The sequence below is a fragment of the Aethalodelphis obliquidens genome, unplaced genomic scaffold (assembly GCF_003676395.1).
Source record: "Aethalodelphis obliquidens isolate GAN/ISIS:26980383/991018 unplaced genomic scaffold, ASM367639v1 scaffold3, whole genome shotgun sequence".
In the NCBI taxonomy this organism is placed as follows: domain Eukaryota; kingdom Metazoa; phylum Chordata; class Mammalia; order Artiodactyla; family Delphinidae; genus Aethalodelphis; species Aethalodelphis obliquidens.
In genome coordinates, this window is record NW_020837947.1 from 78366417 (window position 1) to 78392418 (window position 26002).

The following is a 26002-nucleotide window of genomic DNA, read 5'->3' on the forward strand; positions in this document are numbered from 1 at the left end:
AGGGAAAGGAAGGGAAGCTCCAGGTCCCTCCATCACTAGAGGAGGTACTTCTGTGGGAAGATGGACCAACCTCAGGTGAGGACCAAGTGCCTCCAAGGCCCTGAATCACATCAACAATGGCAGTTCCAAGTATGAGTTATTGTAAAACCTTCAGAGAGATGAGATCATGGAGATGAGATCAGTGTTTATGGAAATTACCCTTCAGGTGGCTGCCCTCCAAGAGTTGCCATTAATATCAACAATTAGCACAGTTCTTCCACCAGGAGCAACGAGCCCAGAGAAGGGGACTTGCAGACACAGTCTACAGGTATGGAGTACATTTCCTGAGCTGGTTTAGATGAAACTGAAAATCCAAACCTCCAGCTCTGCTCCCTGGGCAAAACAGGAGGGAACCCAAACCAAGGAGGTCTCGTGTGAGGAGTCCTTCCTTGTCTTAAGCCAGACATGCATCATTAGAGAACCCTCAGCTGCATCGTGATAGATGAGGTAGGCAAAAAGATGGTTTTCTCCAAAAGTTTATGAGGAAATTAGAGTACTGCCTTCAAGTTCATAGTCTTATGAATAGCTCCTGAGTTACAAAGTAACAGCATAATCAGAATTAACAGACACTTCTAAAATTTAAAATAATGATTCATGAAATGTTGTTTATAAAGGGTCAGACAAGATACATACTTAGTGGGTGGTGAATTTTCTTTGAAATAGCCATGAATGGAAAATATTTACAATTTATCATAATAAAGAGGCAACTAGCACTCATAGAAACACACAGAAAACTAACATTCTAAACATAATTTGACTTAGTTTACCACAAGTGTCAAAATTGTATACAAATAAATTAAGTAAAATTGGCTGCCCAATCACTTTCTCTGGTTAAAAGCTGATAAAAATATCCCTGTGCTAAAAGAAGAGTATTTGTTGTCAACTTCCTTACTCTCTCTGACATGAATGGAAAGTGAGAACTTCACCAACGTTTTCTTTTTTAGCATCTTCACTATTGCCTCTAGCCATTCTTGTGATGGCCAAATGCAGCATCAGAATTCTGAAACCTACTTTTTTCCTGTTTTTATTCCAATAGAGAAAATATAATGTGTTTTCAGCTAAGTTTGGTCTGAGTCTTACTTGAAAAACTGAGCCGCATGCACTGCAATTTAAATATTTGAGAAAAACAAGTGGTTTAAAATCTCCAATTAACAGGTCTGGGATTTCTAGTCCTTGTCAAAAACAGTTTCCATGTTACGGTTCTATTTTTCTTTTTGACAGTGAAAGCCACTTCATTCAATGATGTAGCTATTGTTTTGACCAGAAAAACAATAAGTTAGGTTACTGGGCTCCTGGGCCAAGCATGATTTAAGGAAAACCATGCGCTGTTCACAACTGACATTTAAGTAACATAAATCATGACTTGCGCCAAAGCCACTTTAATTCCTTAAAAACATAAAAACAATTACAGTATATTTGAAAAAAAAAAAAACTTTGGCAAATGTGATAGCAAAAGAAAAAACAGAGTCTCTGAAATGAGACACTGATTTCATAATGAAAATCATTACACTGAGAAGTTTTTGTCCACTACTTTGAAATATAATTTAGTTCCTCATGTGAAAAGATACATTTTGAGGAGCTCATTGGACTGATTCCCATCAGCCATTTCACCAGCTCAAAAGGTAACACGTTGAAACCTCAGGTCACATTTCCTAGCTCATGAAAACGTGCCAAAGCCAGGGAGAAACTCTGGTGTTTAGAGAAAAAACCATGCATCGTGGAAACACCGGAGAGATCTTCTAGACCCGATCTCCACATTAGGACGATCGACCTAAAGCCCAAAGAAGTTAATATTGATACGAATGCATTCACCCGTTCTGCACTTACTGAGGGGCCCATGTGGTGATCCCATGGAGAACGGATTCAACACAGTCCCCTCTGTCAGGGCACTTACCTTCTAGGGCAGGAGACAGTCACATAACAGAAAAACAAGAACATTTTAAATACTGTTAAGTGTGATGAGGAATATACGATGCAATAATTTAAGTGAGAGCTGCTAAAAGGTCAGGGAAGGCCACTTTGAGGAAAACACCACCTGGATGATGAGAAGGAACCAGCCCTGGGAAGATCTGGGGGGAGAGTATCCAGCAAGCAGGACAGGTGGAAAGGCCCTCAGCGCCACGGAGCTTAGAGCACGCCAGACGCAGGCTGACAGAGCCCTGGGGGGGCGGCTTCAGGTGAGGTGACAGATGGGGCCTGGCATCCACTCAGGGCTTTGCAGGCCCAGGCGAGGAACCCACTGGAGAATTTAAGGACGTGATGTGATTCTGACATTATCAAAAGATCCCTTTTATTATAAAATATGCGGAGACTGTGTTGAAGGAGGGTGAGTATATTGGCAAAGGGTCTATTCAGGAAGCTGCTGGAGTAGCCAGGTCAGCAATGGCAAGTCAGAGTAGATCAATCAGCCTGGGATGGAGAGAGTGGGGAAATTTCACACTTGTTTTTAGAGGTAGAATGGACAGAATTTACTTGCTGACTTTAGACCCTATCTCCCTAGTTAGATGCCACTAACTATATTATAGCTGACAGTTCCTGGGCATTTACTATGTGTTAAAATACCTCATTTAGTCTTCAAAACAGCCCTAAGAAGTGGCTACTTATTTACCCATGTCTTATAGGCGGAAAGAAGAGGCTGGGGAAACCACCCCGGAGCAGGAGGCAGGGTTCAGAGCCCAGGCCTCATGGTCTCCACCGCCGGTGCTGTAACCACGGCTCTACCTCTCCCGTGGTGGGAATCGCCCACCTCACGGCTGCAGTGCTCTTCATTCTGCCACAAAGCTTTTTCTGCCCTCTGGCTGCTCTGTGCCTTCTAACAACCAGCAAATGTGACGAAGCCTCCCAAGCAATGCAGGGCTGCTTTGAAATTGCACTGTGGCACCTACCTCGCCGGGATGGGCCTGGGGACCGGTGCTCCTTTTAAAGAAAACAGATACTGAGGATTTGGACTGTTCATTTTGTAGGGCATCTACTAACCCAGAGCAAAGTGTCTAGGACAGAAACTCAAGTTATTTTTAAGGCACGAATTATTGTTCCTTAAATGGTTCAAACTATAAAATTTATTCTGTCTCTTTAAAGCATTGATATTTGATTAGCCAACCTTATAGTTCATAAAGCATATAAAATATGCAATCAATGGCATTTTCTAAAATATTTTACTTTATTTTATTAAAATATCCCAAAGGATGTGTATCAAGTTATAAAGCACCAGTCTAGGTCCTACATACTCCCTACCTGAAACTAGCCAACCTAAATTTCAAATACAAGTCAGAATCTTGTCTTTAAAAGGTGCTGAATTAAACTGTGGAAATATTTTTTACTCATCTCTTTAAATATATGGCAGTGTGCAAAGATCTCACCTGAATTTAGCGTGGCACACACCACACCAAACAGAGCCCCTGGTACCACTGCTTAAACTTAATTAGAACCAAACCTGGAAAAAGCAGCTCTTGTGTTTACATACTTAAAATATGACTGATTCACTTTAATAATTAGTGGATTTTATCAAGCAAACATAGTTCACAGTTCATGAAGACCATTCCAGGTAGAGGACATGCAAAGATGCATTATATGAAGACATGAGTACCTGGAAATCACAGGGCAAATATCTTAGTATATAAGTACCATTTTTCTTGAAAAATTAATAACGTATGTTTTCTACGAATATGATAAAACATCTGATTTTTTACCATTCTCTTTAAATAAATTAATAGCTAAACTGAAAACAAAATGACTGATTCACAAACATACGCAGAAAGGAGAATAATTTTTAATGGGCAGCTCAGTATAGAAAGTACCGATTGCTAGATCTTTGAGAATTTCCTAGAGGACTTAAGGACCTGGGCCTGAGATGTCATAAATGCCTGCAGGGCCCGGCTCTAATCTGAGGGAAGCTATACCACTATCTCCTACACAGCAGAACTCGGGTCACACCCAGCCCTGATCCCAACGCTGGCCTCCCACACAGCAGGCGAGTCCTGACTCGCAGCTCCCTTACTTGCACTCAGCCCTTGTCTGCCAGCCTAGCCCAGGGGGCACTCAGGACACTGACTGCAGCCCAGCCCCTTGGACCCAACATCTTACAGCTCCCTCTGGTCTAACCTGACACCCAGATTCTAACGTCTGGTTTCTCTTTCCCATGGTCCTCTCTTACTATTTTATCAGAACACCCATTGAGACCTCTTACACCTTGGTCACACTGAAGCATCTTGGCCCAATTCCGACTCCTCCTACATCCTCCCCTATTGCTTCCAACAACCTAAGAACATTGTAAAGTAACGCTATCTCATGGCGTCCTGAGCATGGACTACAGAGTCAGACCACCAGGGGAACCATGGGTAAGTTATTTAACCTCCCTGTGCCTCAGTTTCCTCATCTGCAAAAGGGAAATAATAACAGTACCCCTACCTCCAAGGGCTTTTGTGAGAATTAAATGAAAACATTTGTACAACAAATAGTGTTCGTTATTATCATTATTATATAGAATTTAGTTTAAGATAATGAGGGAACCTAGAAAAAAAGCCCACGTTAAAATAATGTCTTTACTAAGTTTTCTCATTCTTAACTGTGGAAAAGTTAGCCAAACCACTAACAGCTTGCCTCTTATTGGCATTTAACCCATTCATTGTAAAAATAAATAAATAAAACAAAATTAAAAGTTAGGGTGGAAAGTGTTGATTCAATTTGTAGATTATACTGAACAAGCATTTTCCTATTGTATTGCCTGAACCATTCTAATCTTTATCAGTTTGATGGACAGCAGGTACCCCAGACTGTGCAGAATGGTAAACTCAGCCACACAGAGATCTTGCTAGAGGTCCCCTAATGGAAGCACAAAGCTTCCAAACTGTGACTTTGGGTGGCTGGCTTTTGGAATATTCGAGGAAATCAAGTCTACATTATTATTATTAAAAATGCCTCACAACTGTCCATTTTCTCCTAAGTATGGACACAGATAGAGCATGGACTCTGGGGCCAGAGAGTGAGTTCAAATCCCAGCTCTGCCATCACTTGCTATGTGACCCTAGCAAGTTAGGTAACTTTTCTGTGCCTGAGTTGCTTCGTCTGTAAAAATAGGAGGATGATAAGCATATACTGATTGCGCCCAGTAAGTGAGATATTATGGAAGGTGCTTAGAACACTGCCTGCCTCAGTAAGCATCCACCGATGTTATCTGTTGTTATTAGCAACTTGTAGACACAGAGCCTGGTGTCTGCAAACAGTATCAGCCTCTCCAGGAGCCAGGGCAGAGTCCTCACCGGTGTGGCGTTTCCCGAGTGGCCAGCAGGGGCCCCCATACACACCCTTCTCTCCTAACCCCCCAACTACTTGAAATGTTAAACGTGCTGAGAAGGTCCCCACCACAGGAAGCCTCGTGTGTTTACCAGTGGACTTTCTCCACTGAACAGGGACTTCCCTGGGAGGAAAGGCCTGACCTCCTGCTTCCTCAGCACTGGAAGTGACCCTGGCCCTAAGTGATGCTCTAGAAATGTGGAATGAATACGCATTCCTTCAGATCTTTAAGTGGCTTTAAATGTCCAACCCCTTATGAAAATACAAACCCCTCCAGGAACAAAATCCTTAACAAACATCTTAGCAGCAATCAGTGAGCCCTGAGCTGAGGACGAGTGGCGGCAGTGTCCCACTGCTCACACTTCTAGCACATTCCACACCACCTAGTGCCACAATCACAGAGCAAAGACAAAATCTGTCTATGTTGAAATATGGTCAGAGTCAACTCTGACCGAAAAAAAAAAAAGAAAAGAAGAAATGTATTTTTACAAATAAAAGTATGTTTCTAAAATGCTTACCTTGCCTCATAAATGAAAGGGCTTTTTCTTTTAAATTCTCAGTCAGTTGTTTCTTTTTAGTCAGGTAATCCAAAACGTAAATATTTGGAGCAAAATTTATCATGTTCTGTTCGCCACAGCCATAAGGCATTCGAATGAGTGAGGCTAAGCCACTGATGGAAGAACCAAGAATATCTCCTGAAAGCACAGATATTCATTACATTCAGCAAATCCTCAGTAACTGTACCTCCTGCTGGCAGAGAGGTGTCCACTGAGGGCAGAAAGCATCTGAAGCAATATTACTATTCCACTGCGTGGAGCACAGTATTTATAGAAACTTTACATCAAGCTTTTAGGAAGACGGGTCAAATAAATGACAATACAGTGGTACTGAACTTGTAGATTATGTGACCAATTAGGAGACTCTTATAGCTCCAAGATACAGTACACATAAGCAAAAACCAAGTTTAAAATAAAATTTCTGAACAAAAATGTCAGGAATTGCATTAGGAAACCATCATTCTTACATGGGAAAGAAATGTTTTATTATTAATATTCTTCACATAAGTAGAATTTATTTTGATGTCCTTACTAATACAGTACAAATTCTTGAGAAACGATGTTTTTCAGGGCAGGGTGGTGGTATTTTTCAATGTGCTCTATTTATCAACAACAAAGTAGAACTAACAAGTATAAGCGTTTCAATAAATCTCAGGATCAAAAGGGTTAAAAATATGCTTCAAAGTTAGTAATATAAAGTGAAACAAAACACACGCTTACCCACATTCCTCTAACCACAGTCTAACACCATAACTCAAGAAAATAAGTAAGAATTTAGAAATGTAAAGGCTGAGTTCTAATTCTGACCTCACTACGGTTGAACTGTATAGAGAAGAATATTCGTCAATGTGGTTTATTTTAGAAACTTACCAAGTCCAAATACCTAGTAAAAATCTGCTCCAGAAAAATGAATCCAAAAAAAGAGAGGAAGATCTTCAGGTGGGTAGGCTGCCGCCATGCTAGCATATAATGTCTCAAACTTTAGATATTAACAGAGAAATAAATACCACTGTAGGTTATGTTTTTTATTTTTATTACTACTGTAGCTTATGTTCTTAATATTCAAAGTGAACATAAACTTAGACTGTCAAAATCCAAAGAAGCAAGCTAATATTCACACATCTGGGCTACCAAATAGGTTTTTTTTTTTTAATATATAAATACCATATAAAAATAACACTTGAAAAACCATTATCTAAATCAAGCTTTAAAATTAAACCTCAGAGCACTTCAGTAACAATAGCAGACTCATTCCAACATAAGGAGGGATGGTACACACTTAAACTTCAAGGCTTCTTCCCTCCGTGTGTGCGCGTGTGTACCACATCATCTCCCAGCATCCTGGCACTGTGGGAGGTTCTTAGGCAGAATGTATTCCCCTAAGTAGAAAGCTTATTTAATTCTTTTTAAGAATTATATCTAAGTCTCCCAAAAAAGTCCTCTCTAGAGGAACTGGTTGTTTGAGGTTATAATAAAAAGTATTACACTTCCAGGGGAGATTTAAAAGAACCTCTGAAAAAGTGCCTTAGGTCCTGACACCTCAAAGATCTAAATATTGGGGTGGCCAAAAAGTTTTGTAACATCTTATAGAACAACCCTAACGAACCTTTTGGCCAACCCGATATTTAGATGTCATTCATCTAAATATTTCTTTCAGTTATTTGCAAAGCACAACCACATAAATAAACCATTTGTGTAGAAGCTCTGTCTAATAGTTGAAAGGACTTTGGGGTTACCAGAAGGTGACTAGGAGAGGGTGACTCAGTCAGTGGGTAGCTTCAAACTGGAAAGGGTACTTGTGTCTGTACAGGGAACTGCTAGAGGCAGTGGTCCTCAACCTCTGGTTACCAGAAGCAGTCATGGAACCTCTTCAAAACATACATGCCCTAGCCACAGCCCAAGAGATGCTGACTGAGCAGCTCGAGAGTGGATCCCACATATTTGTGTATTCCGAAGCTCCACAGAAGGGATATTCACCAGTGGTCGAGAGCCACAGAGGCAGAACCACCATACGACAGCGTGGTCTGGCTACTCCAAAGAGTGGTCTGCACACCAGCAGCATCGGCATCACCTGGGAGCTTGTTAGAAATGCAGAATCCAAGGCCCCACCCCAGGCCTACCAAGCCAGAATCTGCCTTCACACAAGCTCCCAGGTGATTCACATGCACCTTGAAGACAGAAGAACTGGTCCAGGACACACCTCTCACTTGCCTTCCTACTGTAATCCGTGGTTGGCACCAACTAAAAACTTTTCGCAACTTCTTCTCATTAGGATTAAATAAGAAAATACACCTAAATAAGGACCTACTTATAGCACAGGGAACTATATTCAATATCTTGTAATAAACTATAAAATATTTTGTAATAAACTACTCTTTTTCAGAAAAGAATCTGAAAGAGAATATATATACATCTATGTATAACTGAATCACTTTGCTATATACCTGAAACAATGCAAATCAACTATACTTCAACTTTAAAAATTAAAAAAAGAAAATATACCTACAAATAAATGAAAAATATATAGTATCATATACAAATAAACCAGTAGCGATGGTGATATCATCTGTTCTTACCAATTGCAGTGATCTGAACTCTCTCACTACCACTCACTATATGAGGAGGAAAGGAGAAACTCAAAGTTTTCAGGGTAGTTTGTAGCTTGCTGTCGGTCAGGTCTAATAAGATGGATTGTGAATATGATTTTTCTATTCCTTCAGCCTGTTGATAAAAAGGAACACAATTATCATGGTCCCTACTCATCTGTTTACAGAGAACTGCATGCAGATAATAAGTCAATCATCTGGCCTGTATATGGTTAGGTAAGTACCTACAGTGTCTTGATTATTGCTTCAAATCTGTTAACAAATGTTTCCCTTCTCATTAAATTAGTCAAAACATTTCATAGAATGGCAATGGAAATGATAAAGGAGAAGATGAAAAGGTGTTGAGAAACCCCCTGAGGTAGGTCCTTTTATTATCCAAAGACAGAGGTTAAGTACCTTGTGCAAAGGCACCCTTGACAAAGGTGGGATGAAACCCAGAGCTGTCTTACTCCGGAACACAAGCGCTTATCTACTGTCCTGAGCTGTCTTTTTGTGTATACTGTCTTCTCTGTAAAAACCTATCAAAACCTCTTCTACCTGTACTGAGGAATTCCAAAATTCAAAATCTACGTATCAACTTGGCATGACTTAATAGGATCCCAATGTCACACAGACTGTAAATGTAACTTGCCTTATAGTCGTACTATAAATTTAAAGAAGACGTTGACAATTACCTTTAAAAACACACGTGATATATTTTTACATTCAGATGAGAAAACCATTAGGCATTACCAGGAGGGTGGAAAAGATGACCTAGTCAGTCTTGAAAACAAATTTAACCAAGAGAAAAGCCACCTTCTGTTGCCTTTTCCATTATATATTTCCATTCTATTTATTTAGACTTCAAGTATTCACCTTCACTAAAATCCTCTGGGTGACAGCATCAGAAGCAGCAGGTGAAACAGCTGTGACTGTGATGGGCATTTCCCCCAGATGTGTTGGCCTGACCGGGAAAAGAACAGTTGCCCCGTCCTCACTGGGAACCAGAACTGTCTGCTCGTGTCCTGTGACATTTATTTCATTCGAAGCCATTAGAATATCAAACGTGTCACTTTTCTCAATGATTACCTTAACCTGGAAGAAAAAATCATCAAAGGTCTTGTATAATAAATTGCTCCCCAGTAAAATGTTGCTCTAAGTGCAGATAAATCTATGAGGCCTGAAACTAGAGAAAAATAAGACAGAAAGGTTCAGGCAAGGAGAGGGTGAAAGGGTGTCAGGAAAAATCTAGTTTCTTTCCTATGCTCTCTCCATCTACCTCAAGACATGTGGGGAAATGGCATTCTTCAGTTCCATTTCTAACATTAAACTCCCACTAACATTAAATGCTCTCATTTTTCAAAGCCTGAGTGGTAAGGGTGTACCCAAAAAGGTTATTTCATGTCATGGTACTGCCACCAGCCTGACTCATCTGAGTCATCCTGGGACACTAGTCCCATCAGAAAAGCCTGAGGCAAACAGGATGAAATGTTATTACATTCATTGAGAGCCTCTGCTAAAATTATTCCAAGAAAAGCATGACTCAGACACTAGTCCTGAAACACATGTCGGTTGCAAACTTTCATAAAATATGTCAAAGTTGCCAGACTCATCAAGAATCCCATTTCTCTGGGTCTTAGATTTTATGAATTGTTTTCCCATTTATTTTCTCAACTGTTTCTCAAAATATTTCCTACCTGACAGATGAGTAAACTGCAATTAAGTTATTTGCTGGTAAGGAGGACCTGGACATTGAATGTGGGGCTCCTGACTTTTGCTCTTTACACTGGACCACGTTAAAAAGATTAAATAGTAAAATTAGGGCTTCCCTGGTGGCGCAGTGGTTGGGAGTCCGCCTGCCGATGCGGGGGACACGGGTTCGTGCCCCGGTCCGGGAAGATCCCACATGCCGCGTAGCGGCTGGGCCCGTGAGCCATGGCCGCTGGGCCTGCGCATCCGGAGCCTGTGCTCCGCAATGGGAGAGGCCACAACAGTGAGAGGCCCGCATACCCCAAAAAAAATAAAAATAAAAGGAAAATTAGAAAATAAGAAAGTTTACTCTCTAGACATAGTGCTTAAAGAGATTATGGCATTTTCAGGTAATAAGGTTAATTACAATCCCTCCCTACTCCGGGAGGAAAAATCGTTTTGTTAACACTACTGCAGGCACAGTACAAACAGTGGGCCTACCCCTGCCTTACAGGGAACTGACTTGGCTAAGGAGACACCGGGCCGTGACTCAAAAGACAAAGCCCTGAAAACAGAATATAAACACAGGGATAAGCACAACAGCATGGGTGAGATTCCTCAGGAAAGACACCTTAGTTTCAAACCGGGTCTTGAAAGGAATCAATTCTTGCCGCCTGCAGTGAGCACAGAACAGCAGTGAGAAGCGGCAACACATTGTAGATGTGGGAGGAGAGTAGGGGAAAAATGCAGGGGTGGGCAGGAAAGAGAAAGACATGCCACAGAGATGAATTAACAAGCAGAAGAAATTGTGGGCAAAGTTGGCTATTTTCAATCTCCCAGTAGTGTATAGAATGCTTAGGTGCCCAAACACTACATAACCCAACCCCCGCATGTTTTCTTCATTTTTTCCTGAAGTGTAAATGATGATTAGTATATTACCTCAGTGGCATCTTTTAAATAATTGAATATGGTTACTTCCAAAGCAAATTCTTCACCTCTGATAACAGAGTAGGGAAGATTCAAAAAAATGAAAAACGGTTGGAAGGACTGGAGCTGAAAAGAACACAATGGATACAGATTTTATTCAAGTGCAAGTGCTTCACGCTTTACGCAATTAAAAGCAAATCTCACAAAACCTGTGACGCTTATAACTAACTTCACATAGAAATGTCCACTTGCCTACCAACAGAAAGCAAACAGCAACCTACCCCAAACGAACGCGGGCACATTGATTTATGCTACTTAACACAGTAACCACTGCATTTTATGAAATGGCTACTAGGAACCAGGGACTTTACACAAATTATTTCATGTAGTCATTACACCTATGTAGGCAGGTGTTTTGATCCTATTTTACAGAAAAGAAATCTGAAGCTCAGACATCTCTGTAACCGGTACAAGTTCACACTGCTGCAAAGTGTAGGAGCCAGAACTGGATCCCAGCATGTCTGAGGCCACGGCTAAGTCTCTCTTCCTCTACTCTGCCAAGTTGATTCTACCATTCTTCTTCTAAAGCCACTGGCCAAATGAAACAGCATCTGTTTTAGACTCATGTGAAAAGTCTAAATGATGGTTTGCCTGCTACCCTGTAATATACAGATACACATACTCGTGCTTCCTCATTGGTCACCCAGCTCTGATGGCATCGGCAGAGCTTCTCACTGGCAGCAGCTAATCCCCGCTTAGAGGTTTATCTGGACATTTGTGGAAGTGTCAGACTGTCACCATAGGGTGCTCTTGGCACTTAGTGGGTGAAGGTCTGCGTGCTCAGGACAGTCCCAGAAAAGGAAGAATTGTTCCGTGTCCCTCATGATTCTTGAATGTTCCTTCATGTAGATAAAGTACCTGCTTATAATGACCTGGGCTTACAACTAATTCCAACATATATATAAACCCAAAACATCTGTCAATATACAACTATTTTGTAAATCAAGAGGAAACTATACTTTGTTTTGTAACTTTATCAAAACTTGTTCACTATTTCAAAACTTTACATCACCTCAGGCAGCACCACTCAAGGTTTTTGAGTTGCGAAAACAATACACGTATATCAAACTGGATGTGCAGCTGTTACACATAGGGTGATTCTATGCACGGTGTAAATATTCACATATGTTACTATGCCTTCTAGTGCAACTAGGCCTGGCCACTTACATACTGAAAAGTATATTATTTTATTATACATTACTTTCCTTTTATTTCTTCTCACCATTTCACTTAGGGCACCTTATTGATTTTTTTTTAAATTGAGTGTGCAGTTATATTATATTTTCTATGCATTTCATTTTGCATAGACAGTAGAGGGATGAAAAGCATAGCTGTTATAAAAAGCTGGCTTCAGGTATGACAGAGGTGAAAGCTACTGGTCTAAGACCAGTCATGGTCATTACATTCCTCTTGTCAGTGACGGGTTTAGGAAGCGACATGAGATGTAATTTGACCAAAGAGATGTGAAGAAATGTTTGCTAGGGGACATTTTGAGAAGTTCTGCTTGTCCTTAAAGAGGGATGCATGGAACTGTTCTCTCTCTTCTTGGCCTCTGGAAGGGGTTGGACTCAGTCAATAATGAACTTTGTATCCAAATCTTAATACAGAGCTAGCACGTTTAGCAGTTTAATACAGCTCACATTCTAAAGTGTAAAACAGATGAAAAACAGGAAGGAAACGCCAAGGAATCTCTAAACTGTGATCTACGTCATCAGCAATCACTTTTTTTAAATCCATCGAGGAGCTGACACTTTCTTTGCTTCGTGGCACTGTACCATTTATCAGCAGCCCTTTAATATACTACCTCCACTGGAGCAGTTGTTAGTCCAAGACCTAAATCCTCAGAGATCACAAAAGCAGTTGCAACCCAAGAAGTGATAGAATCAGGTACAGTAACTTCGAATTCTTGGTAAGTCCTGGAACTGAAGCCAAGATAAACATAAAAGTCACAAAACCGAGAACTGACACATTTCAACATTGGCCAACATAACCTAAAATCATGTTTTGGAAGAATTTTAATTTTCCAAATCATTTACATATCTAAATATTTTTAAAGATTTAAGCCTAAAACAGTAGACCCCAAGTTCTCAAGGAATAGGTCATAATAAGGTCATAACACTGCAGACTGATCCATATTCCAATAAAATCTTTCTACAATGTTTATATCTTCAGAATAAACATCATTTTTCATAAATTTTGTATAGATAATATACTTTTTCAAACTTAACTCCAATTTGTTTCTCTCAATATGCATAAAAGTTTCCCTCTGTATCCTAGTCTACCCTGTTATTTGTTTTTTGAGGTTTGACTTGTGTCTTATTTCAAGTTTCTGTAAATAGTGGACTCGCGATATGTGTAGATTTCATGATTCACCTGCTCAGTCATCACGCCAGGTAGCACAGAGTTTGTCAGCTAAGCTGAATTCCTTTCAACATCCACACCCCTACTTCCTGTGGCTCACAGGGACGTTTTATGAGGAGCCACAAGGCAGGGGGAATAATCATGAGCGCTTCCCATCCCAAGGCAACAAAGAAATTCTCAGCAATCTTTCCCCAATGAGAGCCACAAGACTTCAGGGAAGTTAAAATCACCCTTCATTAGCAAAAGGCCAGTCTTCTCCATGATGCTACTCTCACTGCCACAAGTCACATGAAGCTTTATTAAGTACTATATTTAAATACAATAAATATCGTTCTAAAAAAAACTCTTGGTCCATTCAGTTCTTTATCACTCTATGTTTGTATTTAAGCATCAGAAACAGGGCAACACTTACTTAAAACTAAGGCCAAACAAAATATATATGGGCAAAGAACTTTATAAACTTTTACCCCATGCTGGTGTCTAGCCAAATCCAAGTCTCTGGAAAATGCTTTCTGACATGTGGACTGCTACCCGAAGAAAAGTCATGAAAATCTACCAAGTATCCTTCATTTTCCTCCAAAAACGCTATACGGTCATCTAAAAATAAACACAGACAACTGTTAGGAAAAAGTCACTGTAGACAATGTTCATAAACCCAGTCCACAGAATCACAGCACCTCTCAGCTGACGGGGCCTTTAGAGTTTGTCTTGTCCAATCTTCTCGTTTTACAGAGGCACCTGAGACCCACAGAAGTCACGTGACTTACCCTAGTCACGTGGCCACTATGAAAGAGCCAGAAAAAAAAAAAAAGAAAGTTTGATGGCGCTACAACCAATACCTGAAAAACTACTTACAGTTCAGCTGCTAAAAAATAACTTAAATCACATTTTTCAAGTTATCTCCAATTCTGCTACTCTCCTCTTCTCAGATCCCCAGTGCTGATTGCCTTTGGCTACACCATCCACAAGACGCTAAAATCATCCAGTTTATTAGCTTCTTTCTTATAAAAGAGGCAGGCTGACATATAGACATACCTATCTCTATTCTTTCAACTTTTCTGTAAGCCTAAAATTATTTCAAAGTGAAGTGTAAAAAGAAAATTATACTGTAGAAGGTACCAAAGATACCAAGATGAATGTGATGAGCTCCACCCATTGTCTATAGAGGAGGCGGACAAATACATGCTAAGAGTGATAGCGCACATAGGCCAAGGGGCCACCGTGCAGAGAACAGGTGACTTTACAGCCTCTGCACAGTGGACAGGGTATGGCTGGGGAGAAAACCCATTCTGCGCTGTCTTCTGCCTTCCATTTCCTTACGCCTCCGGATAAAGAGTATCTCATACAAGAGAAAAAAAATAAGCTAAGTACAAAGGCATGTCCGGACTATGACAATGTGTGTTAGGGAAGAGCGGCATAAAATGAGAACAGAACAAATGCTTGGGTCCAGATTTTTAAATATCAGTTATCCCGCGCTGAAGGATTTGGACTTGATCGTTTAAGTAATGATGGCCTACTGAAGGTTTTGAAACAAATTAGAAGCACGATCTAACCCATGTTTTATAATGGTAACTCTGGTCTCAGTGCGAACAGTGGTTTAGAGCTGGGGGAATGAGGCAGGAGAAACAGGGAGCTCCCGCGGCACCCAAGGAGGCATGCTGATGAGCGAGAGGAGAGGAAGGACAGCCTTGAGAAACGACCCTGCTCTGCCTCTCAGCTGGATGGCCTCTGCGTGCACCCACGGGCAGGCTGTACCTCAGCATACTCCTGTGTGTGCTGGCTTGCCCCACTAGACCAAGCTGGAATCTCCATTGCCTCCTACACGTCAGGCATGCAATTAATATCATCTACTGAATAATGAATGAACAAACTGGATCTGAGGGATAAGACAATAGGTAATTGCAGACTTGTGAGTGCCAAACATGTGCCACGCATCTTACATCCTTTTGGATGTAACCTCCTAACAACCCTGTAATATAGGTAATATTATTATTCCTCTAATTCAGGGAGAAACCTGAGGCTTAGGGACCTTAATGAATCTTCTCAGGATCATAAAGCCAGAATTCAAAGTCAGAAGTATTTCATGGCAAGTTCCTTTCTTAACCACTCTGCTGTTCCACATCTGACAGAGAGAGGAAAGAGTTAAAGATGAGTTCCAGATTTCTGATGCAGACATGTGGGTAGATGATAATTTCATTAACAGAGATGTAGAATCATATCAACTCAAGAGCTCATATATCAGCCAAATCATATTAGGGAAAAGTGATGCTTTGGGACACATCAAAGTTAAGGTTATTTTGGGGGCATCAGGGTGCAGAAACAGGGGTAAGGTAAACAGTCAGGGTGTTCCAGAGTTGAGTTTAATGGGAAAGCTGTCATGCAAGGACAAGGGACTAGGGAAGAATTCAATCACTTGAAGGTTTCTAGCAACATAATATGCTAGTAAGAGTATCAGGCTTCTTCTGTTACAGTGAAAAGGTAGAAGGGTCTCAGAAAAGGTAAAGATTACAACAAGTATTACTAACAATAGAATGAGCATTACAGTGTGCACCAGGATTCGATAAGTAAACATCAACAAAGATGGGTAAAAGCTGAGAGTGACAGAGAGAGAATGGAAAAGCATAGATTGGTCTGGAAGGCCGCCTGGGGTAGATGATTATATGAAGAAAGCCAAATGTGCCACGTGTCTTTAATACATAGAGTCATAATGATTTCATAAAACCTTTAAGACCATAAAATTATTCTTATAACTTCAGAACAGAGGGTCAGGTGTCCTGTGGTGTCAATCAACAACCCAAAGCTGGAGAGCCTGGGGCTTAGTGTGGACTAACTGGGAACATGTGACAGAAACGGGGAATTCGTGGATAGAAACTACGATAGTTCTGTGGCCTTTCAAGATGATTTCGTATGATTTTACCTGAAAGAAAAGAGAACAACTTCTAGAATTAATCATCCTCATTTATACATTTCCTTCAGTCAAAATGTTTTACGACTCCTTCCTAAAAGCACACTTCTTTTAATTAGTTGGGTGGTCAACTCTATTTAGCAATCCAGGGAACTAGGATGTACAGATGTGACTCTGCCCGCAAAGAACTCAGATTGAGGAGACAAGTGCGTGCGTGCGTGCGTGTGTATGTGTGTGTGTGTATTGCCAGCACACTTTATGACATCTGGGCTATTTTCTAGGTGAACAATAAAAAGCTAGAGAACAAAAGTGTTTCAAAAATACATTGCCCCTTTTAACTGACTCCAAAATAACACCACAGTTTACAACACAAATTGGAGGCATAAGATCTTCCAATATGTCCAAAAATATAACCATGTCAAAAAATTACAGAGAGCAAATGGAAAGCATTCATTACAAATAACTAGACAGGAGGTGAAAAACACTCCATGTCATGGTCCAGATGTACTTTCAAGTACATTAAACTGCAAACACTGTAGGATAAGAGAACAGAAAATGAAAATTACAATATTCATGTTCAGCCAGAAAGTAGTCATACTTACATAAGTAACTATAAACACTTGAGATGAAAGACTTAATTACTTTAAAAGCACTTTGTCAGATTTCACTTACAAACATCAATGAAATCCTTCACAAGGTTTGCATCTGTCAACACCCAGAGGCCACACTCCTAGAAAGAAAAATTTTAATTTTCTTTTAAAATAAAAGTTTAAATGTCCTCTAAATTGTCAGACTCCCATACTCCTAACTCACCCTTGCTCATTTGTTTTTGTGTAGCATGTGAAAGTAGTTCCCTTTTTTTTTTAACTCCTGCTCATTTTTGAGAGTTTAGGTACATACATGAGTATACATTCTCTCTCTCATACCCAGACACAGACATATAAACACACACACACACACACACACACACACACACACACAATCTCTCTCTCTCTCACATGAAGAAAGAGACATTTCCAGGTCAAGGAAAGTGACATAAAAGAAAGAAAATTATAATGACAAATTCCATTATTTCTCTAACAGTGAATTTATTCATTTGCTTTTAAAACTAGAAGGGTGACTATCTTTCCATTTCAAATTACACTTATATAACACACTTAATAAAAGGTTAAATTAAATAAATGTAATAAGAGGCTAACATTTCAAAATTTAGATAATTAATTCTGAAATTAACTTTGCAGCAGTAAAATATATTGATATCTTTTCAAATTATAGCAAACTAAACATACCTGAAAGACTGCAAAAGAATTCATGAACATGCCTAAATAATATCCTGTGTTATAAAGTTCCAGTTCATGGACCACCTAAGGAAAGATAAAATATACGGAATGAATGCATTCGTATCAACGTGTTCTGCCCTCTCAACAGTTCTGATATATACCTTAGGTAAGAGACAGCCCGTATGCTTATCAAATTTGAAAATGACACAAATGGAGGAATAATGAATATGTAAATGCCATGTTCATAATTCAAACAGCCAAAATTACACTTCTTTTTTAAACTTATTTTTATTCTGTTCAGCAATCCAGAATGCCTAAGAAGTGTGGGCTTGTTGACAAGACCAACACGTAGAGATCAGCATTAAAAATGACTCATACTTTTGACAAAGATAAATGGGTTCAATTGGATAGCTAACATAAGTTCTAAAAAAATGTCAGTTAGGGACTTCCCTAGTGGCACAGTGGTTAAGAATCCGCCTGCCAATGCAGGGGACACAGGTTCGAGCCTTGATCCAGGAAGATTCCCACATGCCATGGAGCACCTAAGCCAGTGTGCCACAGCTACTGAGCCTGCACTCTAGAGCCCACGAGCCACAACTACTGAGCCTGCGTGCCACAACTACTGAAGCCCGCGCACCTAGAGCCCGTGCTCCACCACAAGAGAAGCCACCACAATGAGAAGTCCACGTACCACAACGAAAAGTAGCCCCTGCTCGCTGCAACTAGAGAAACCCCGCACATAGCAATGAAGACCCAATGCAGCCAAAAATAAATAAATTTATTTTTTTTTAAAAGTCAGTTACCTAAATTCTTTAAAATAACACAAAGAGACAACTCACAAAAGAGGAAACTCAAATTATGAATAAGCAGAAAAATATTCAATCTTATTGATAATCAAAGTGATGCAAATTACATCAATGAGATAGCTCTTCAATAACGAGATATTTGCATGTATCTGATTAGCAATGCTACTTTTTAAGAACAGTACTCATTGCTAGCAAGAGTGAGTAAAATAGGCTAAAAGAGTGAGTAAAATTGGTACATATAAACACAGAATCAGAATATGACCCAGCAATTCCAATCCTACATATATATCCAAAAGAACTGAAAACAGGGACTCAAAGAGATATCTGTACACCAGTGTTCATTGCAGCATTAGTTACAATAGCCAAAAGGTAGAAACAACCTAAGCATCATCAACAGAAGAATAAACAAACAAAATGTGGCATATATACGCAATGGAATATTATTCAGCCATAAGAAGAAATAAAGTTCTGGTACATGCTACAACATGGATGTACCTTGAAAACACTGTGCTCAGTGAAATAAGGCAAACACGAAAGGACAAATATTGTATGATTCCACTTATATGAAATATCTAGAATAAGCAAATTCAGAAAATCAGAAGTAGATTAGAGGTTACCAGGGTTGCTCATGGAAGGGGGTAATGGACAGTTATTGCTTCATGGTCACAGAGTCTCTGTTTAGAGTGATGAAAGTTTTGGAAATAGTTATGATGGTCGTACAATATTATGAATGTAATTAATGCCACTGAACGGTACTTCTGAAAATGGTTAAAGAGGCAAATTTTATGTTATATATATTTTACTATGGTAAAAAAAAGTTAAGATATTATACGTTTTTTGGTAACTATTTTGATACATTTCCCTTATTTACATTAGCATTAAGACGGACAGACTAAGACAAAGACGGGGGAAATTACTAAAGGTTCTAAGTGTAAGTTTAAAAACACACCAAGTTTAAAATTAAACACCCAAACCACTGCTTCTGCTATACCAACAACACCACTGCTACATCCACGTTAAGTAAACATGGTGCTAGAACAGGTACCAAGGAGAAAACAACGGAATGAGAAAACAGAAAGTTTCATAATATCTCAACAAGCTAGCCAATACAGTTAGCTCAACTATAGACAACGGAGCCAGAGCCAGATAGGATGGAGAGAAAAGGTTTTCGTTCCATAACTCCAACTCTGCCACAGAACACCAATATGTACAAGGTGTCCTTCTGCTGACATTCAGGTGCAAATCAATGGAATTATCTAGGAAGAAGCAACTCTTGCATAAAGAAGTCCTCCTTTTCTCACTGGCTCAGTGAAAGGCACTGTCAAAGCTGCAGCAAGGGAAGTCTGGTATCTGAAAATTAGTCCTGGAAGATCTAGGACACTTAAATTATTCCAAGGCATTCAAGAGTCTCTGGGCATCACCTATAAATTTAACAAGAATGAAAGAAACCAAAACAGTCTATTATCATAGGCTCTTGACTCCCTCCACCAGAGCCAACTCTGGAGAAACAATAAAAGCAAGCAAGAAACTTGGACGAGTAGAACAAGAAAGCCCGCAGAAGAGGGAAGGGTATCTCGCTTTGGAGCGCTGGAGGAAGCAGATGGCAGAAAGCTGCTAAAAATAGCAGTCAGACGACGGTTGGAGGGAGGTTTTTAAATTCTGCTTGTGCTTCTCTTCAGAAGGTAGCCTCAGGACAATCATTCCTTGCAATTTCACCGCCAAAACCAGCAGCCAGCAGGCAGGCAGTGTGGCCAGGATAATACCAGGTGAGCACCTCTGCCCTTCTGGTGTGAGAGGGTGAGGAAATGTGAACAGACCCCGGCCTTCAAGCACTCACTCTTCCTCCTCTACTCCTCCAAACCCTCAGGGCTGGGGTCATCACCTCGGGGGACCGCGGCTTCCTGGGCTGCTTTTCCCTAAGAGCTTAAAAGTGAACCGCTGAGTGGAAGGGGACAGCCCACTGGGAGGATCAAGAGTAGTTCTCGAGTCCCTGAAGCTCAACCTCTCGCCTCTCTCTAAATTCACAAGACATACACAGATTGGAACCTGGTGTTCAGCCTTCCCCAACAGACATTATCAGAGTAGCAGCCAAATCAGCTAGCCATCCAACGAGTATAATTTCCGTAAAAGACATACATCTGGACAACATACAACGTGTGAAGCAGAATACTGAAAAGTCAGCTCAAGAATTTAAAATAAACATAGTAAATATAGGTAAGATAAAATATTAGCAATATAAAACAAGAAAAAATATAAGAACCAAATGAAAATAATACACATTAAAAGTATAACAGCTGATATAAAAGTAGGATATCCATCAAAGTAGGATAGATACAGCTGATGAATAATCAGTGAGCAGAAAGAGTCAATTGAGGAACTCTCCCAAAGAAATAAATAAAAGACAAAAGAGACAAAAAACATAAAACAAAAAGCTAAGAGAGGGGCCTCCCTGGTGGCACAGTGGTTGGGAGTCCGCCTGCCGATGCAGGGGACACGGGTTCATGCCCCGGTCCGGGAAGATCCCACATGCCGCAGAGCGGCTGGGCCCGTGAGCCATGGCCGCTGAGCCTGCGCATCTGGAGCCTGTGCTCCACAACGGGAGAGGCCACAACAGTGAGAGGCCTGCGTACAGCAAAAAAATAAATAAATAAAATAAGGGAGAGTATATATTGAAAGGGCAAAAATTCTGTACAACAGCAACATGATCTGGCCAGGGTTGGGGAAGGAGGTACAGTCAGGGAGACACAAAAAGAATGCATAAGAATATGAGAGCACACTAAAATGCTTGCCTTCTCAGATGAAGATACAAATATTGATAATCTTAAGAAATCAATAAGGATAAATAAATATAAGCACAATTCATGAGTTAAGGGCATGTATCATGGAAATAAAAATAGAATGTGTAACTTCCAAAACCACAGAAAGAATAAAAAGAAACAAAAAAGGAAGTAGTCTAAATTTTAAAATATGAAATAAAAAAGCAGAAATAAGTCTTAATTAGAGCAAGGACTAATTTGTAAATGGGTTAAATAAGCTTATTAAAAGACACTATCAGATTAGATTAAAAAAACAAAAGCAAAATATAATAATATGCTATCTACAAGATATAGGTAAAACAAAAACTTACAAAAGGTTGAAAATAAAAAGATGGAAAAATATACCAGCCAAGTATATTTGAATCAAAAGAAAGCTGGGATAGCAATCTTAATATCTGACAAAATTTAATGTAAACGTACAGCGAGATATAGAGACAGAGACAAAGAGAGCGTGTGTGTGTGTGTATTTGTGTGTGTACACATATATATGGAAGGAAAAATGAAATAATATATTTATTAAGATATTTAGCAAGCTGTAAAATGAAGGATGCTATATTCACTTAAATCAAATGCAAAATGCTACAGACTTTTTAGAATATAATGTGAATTTAAGTGAAGGCAAGAGAAAAAAAGTGACCAATTGCTTTTAAAGGAGTTTATTTAAAAAAAGAATGAGAAAAATTTGCTGCATAGACTGAAGAAAAATGTATAATTTTTCTCAAATGGATTGATTTTACAACAAGATGACCAAATTAGCCTATACGTATATATCTTTCTTTCTGACGTGTTGTTAATCACTGTAGTTAATCAATCAGTGGATGTGGGTTATACAGTCTAGATTTCACTGACAAGTACCTATAAAGAGCTTACAGAGATTGGTTAAAAATGGCAGAGTAGAAAGACGTGCGCTCACCCCCTCTTGTGAGAGCACCAGAATCACAAGTAACTGCTGAACAATCATTGACAGGAAGACACTGGAACTCACCAAGAAAGATACCCCACATCCAAAGACAAAGGAGAAGCCACAATGAGATGGTAGGAGGGGCACAATCAAAATAAAATCAAATCCCATAACTGCTGGGTGGGTGACTCACAAACTGGAGAACAGTTATATCACAGAAGTCCACCCACTGGAGTGAAGGTTCTGAGCCACACATTGGGCTTCGCAACCTGGGGATCCAGCAATGGGAGGAGGAATTCCCAGAGAGTCAGACTTTGAAGGCTAGCGGGATTTGATTGCAGGAATTCAACAGGACTGGGGGAAACAGAGACTCCACTCTTGGAGGGCACACACAAAGTAGTGTGCACATCAGGACCCAGGGGGAAGGAACAGTGACCCCATAGGAGACTGAATGAGACCTACCTGCAAATGTTGGAGGGTCTCCTGCAAAGGCGGGGGATGGCTGTGGCTCACCGCTGGGACAAGGACACTGGCAGCAGAAGTTCTGGGAAGTACTCCTTGGCAAGAGTCCTCCCAGAGTCCACCATTAACCCCACCAAAGAGCCTGTAGCCTCCAGTGCTGGGTCACCCAGACCAAACAACCAATGGTGAGGAAACTCAGCCCCACCCATCAGCAGACAAGCAGGTTAAAGTTTTATTGAGCTCTGCCCAACAGAGCAACACCAAGCTCTAGCTACCACCAGATGCTCCCATCAGGAAACCTGCACAACCCTCTTAGATAGCCTCATCCACCAGACAGCAGACAGCAGAAGCAAGAATAACTACAATCTTGCAGCCTGTCAGGAGGAACTACAGTCCTGCAGCCCGTGGAATGAAAATGATATTCACAGAAAGACAGACAAAATGAAAAGAAAGAGGACAGTGTACCAGATGAAGGAACAAGATAAAACCCCAGAAAAACAACTAAATGAAGTGGAGATAGGCAACCTTCCAGAAAGAATTCAGAATAATGATAGTGAAGATGATCCAGGATCTCAGAAAAAGAATGGAGGCAAAAACTGAGAAGATGCAAGAAATGTTTAACAAAGACCGAGAAGAATTAAAGAACAAACACCTAGAAGAATTAAAGAACAAACAAACAGAGATGAACAATACAATAACTGAATTGAAAAATGCACTAGAAGGAATCAATAGCAGAATAACTGCGGCAGAAGAACGGATAAGTGACCTGGAAGACAGAATGGTGGAAATCACTGGAGCAGAACAGAATAAAGAAAAAGAATGAAAAGAAATGAAGACAGACTAAGAGACAACATTAGACGCACCAACATTTGCATTATATGGGTCCCAGAAGGAGAATAGAGAGAGAAAGGACCCAAGAAAATATCTGAAGAGATTATAGTTGAAAACTTCCCTAACAGGGGAAAGGAAATAGCTACCCAAGTCCAGGATGCACAGAGAGTCCCAGGCAGGGTAAACCCAAGAAGAAACATGCCAAGACACAGGGTAATCAAACTGACAAAAATCAAAGACAAAGAAAAGTTATTAAAAGCAACAAGGGAAAAATGACAAATAACATACAAGAGAACTCCCATAAGGTTAACAGCCGATTTCTCCACAGAAACTCTACAAGCCAGAAGGGCGTGGCATGATATATTTAAAGTGATGAAAGGGAATAACCTACAACCAAGACTACTCTACCCAGCAAAGATCTCATTCAGATTCAACAGAGAAATCAAAAGCTTTACAGACAAGCAAAAGCTAAGACAATTCAGCACCACCAAACCAGCTCAAAAAATGCTAAAGGAACAACAAATGCTTAAGGAACTTCTCTATGTGGGAAACACAAGAGAAGGAAAGGACCTACAAAAACAAACCCAAAACAATTAAGAAAATGGTAATAGGAACATACATATCAATAATTACCTTAAATGTGAATGGATTACATGTTCCAGCCAAAAGACACAGGCTCCTAAATGGATACAAAAACAAGACCCTTATATATGCTGTCTACAAGAGACCCACTTCAAACCTAGGGACAAATACAGACTGAAAGTGAGGGGATGGAAAAAGATATTCCATGCAAATGGAAATCACAAGAAAGCTGGAGTACCAATACTCATACCAGACAAAATAGACTTTAAAATAAAGAATGTTACAAGAGACAAGGAAGGACACTACATAATGATCAAGGGATCAATCCAAGAAGAAGATATAGCAATTATAAATATATATACACCCAACATAGGAACACCTCAATACATAAGGCAAATGCTAACAGCTATAAAAGAGGAAATCAACAGTAACATAGTAATACTGGGGGATTTTAACACCTCACTTACACCAATGGACAGATCATCTAGACAGAAAATTAATAAGGAAACACAAGCTCTAAATGACACAACAGACCAGATAGATTTAGTTGATATTTATAGGACATTCAATCTGAAAACAGCAGATTACACTTTCTTCTCAAGTGCACACAGAACATTCTCCAGGATAGATCACACCTTGGGTCACAAATCAAGCCTCAGTAAATTTAAGAAAATTGAAATCATATAAAGCATCTTTTCCAACCACAACGCTATGAGATTAGAAATAAATTACACGGGAAAAAATGTAAAAAACACAAACACATGAAAGCTAAACAATACGTAACTAAATAAGCAAGAGATCACTGAAGAAATCAAAGAGGAAATTAAAAAATACCTAGAAACAAATAACAATGAAAACACTATGGTCCAAAAGCTATGGGAGGCAGCAAAAGCAGTTCTAAAAGGGAAGATTACAGCAATACAATCCTACCTCAAGAAACAAGAAAAATCTCCAATAAACAATCTAACCTTACACCTAAAGGAACTAGAGAAAGAAGAACAAACAAAACCCAAATTTAGTAGAAGGAAAGAAATCATAAAGATCAGAGCAGAAATAAGTGAAATAGAAACAAAGAAAACAATAGCAAAGATCAATAACACTAAAAGATTGTTCTTTGAGAAGATAAACAAAATATATAAACCTTTAGCCAGACTCATCAGAAAAAGAGGGAGAGGATTCAAATCAAAAAATCAGAAATGAAAAAGGAGAAGTTACAACAGACACCACAGAAATACAAAGCATCATAAGAGACGACTACAAGCAACTCTATGCCAATAAAATGGACAACCTGGAAGAAATGGACAAATTCTTAGAAAGGTATAACCTTCCAAGACTGAACCAGGAAGAAATAGAAAATATGAACAGACCAATCACAAGTAATGAAATTGACACTGTGATTAAAAATCTTCCAGCAAACAAAAGTCCAGGACCAGATGGCTTCACAGGTGAATTCTATCAAACATTTAGAGAAGAGCTAACACCCATCTTTCTCAAACTCTTCCAAAAACTTGCAGAGGAAAAAAACAGAAGAAAAAAAATTGCAGAGGAAGGAACACTCCCAAACTCATTCTACGAGGCCACCATCACCTTGATACTAAACCAGACAAAGATACCACAAAAAAAGAAAATTACAGACCAATATCGCTGATGAATATAGATGCAAAAATCCTCAACAAAATACTAGGAAACAGAATCCAACAACACATTAAAAGGATCATACATCATGATCAAGTGGGATTTATCCCAGGGATGCAAGGATTCTTCCATATATGCCAATCAATCAATGTGATACACCATTTCAATTAACAAATTGAAAAATAAAAACCATATGATCATCTCAATAGATGCAGAAAAGCTTTTAACAAAATTCAACACCCATTTATGATAAAAACTCTCCAGGAAGTGGGCA

At 39.6% G+C, this 26002-nt stretch overlaps 1 protein-coding gene across 4 annotated transcripts in view; it reads right to left on the bottom strand.

Annotated features, from left to right (window-relative positions):
* CD109 (CD109 molecule) overlaps positions 1-26002 on the bottom strand; it is a 143025-nt gene that overhangs the window by 26365 nt on the left and 90658 nt on the right. For all 4 annotated transcript variants that reach the window (XM_027092353.1, XM_027092370.1, XM_027092346.1 and 1 more), the window contains 8 exons: positions 17705-17779; positions 17088-17145; positions 13978-14107; positions 12954-13071; positions 11102-11215; positions 9350-9568; positions 8465-8609; positions 5850-6026 (listed from right to left, as the gene is read on the bottom strand). In XM_027092353.1, coding sequence (XP_026948154.1) covers positions 5850-6026; positions 8465-8609; positions 9350-9568; positions 11102-11215; positions 12954-13071; positions 13978-14107; positions 17088-17145; positions 17705-17779 — 1036 coding nt within the window. The remainder of the gene's footprint in view (positions 1-5849; positions 6027-8464; positions 8610-9349; positions 9569-11101; positions 11216-12953; positions 13072-13977; positions 14108-17087; positions 17146-17704; positions 17780-26002) is intronic.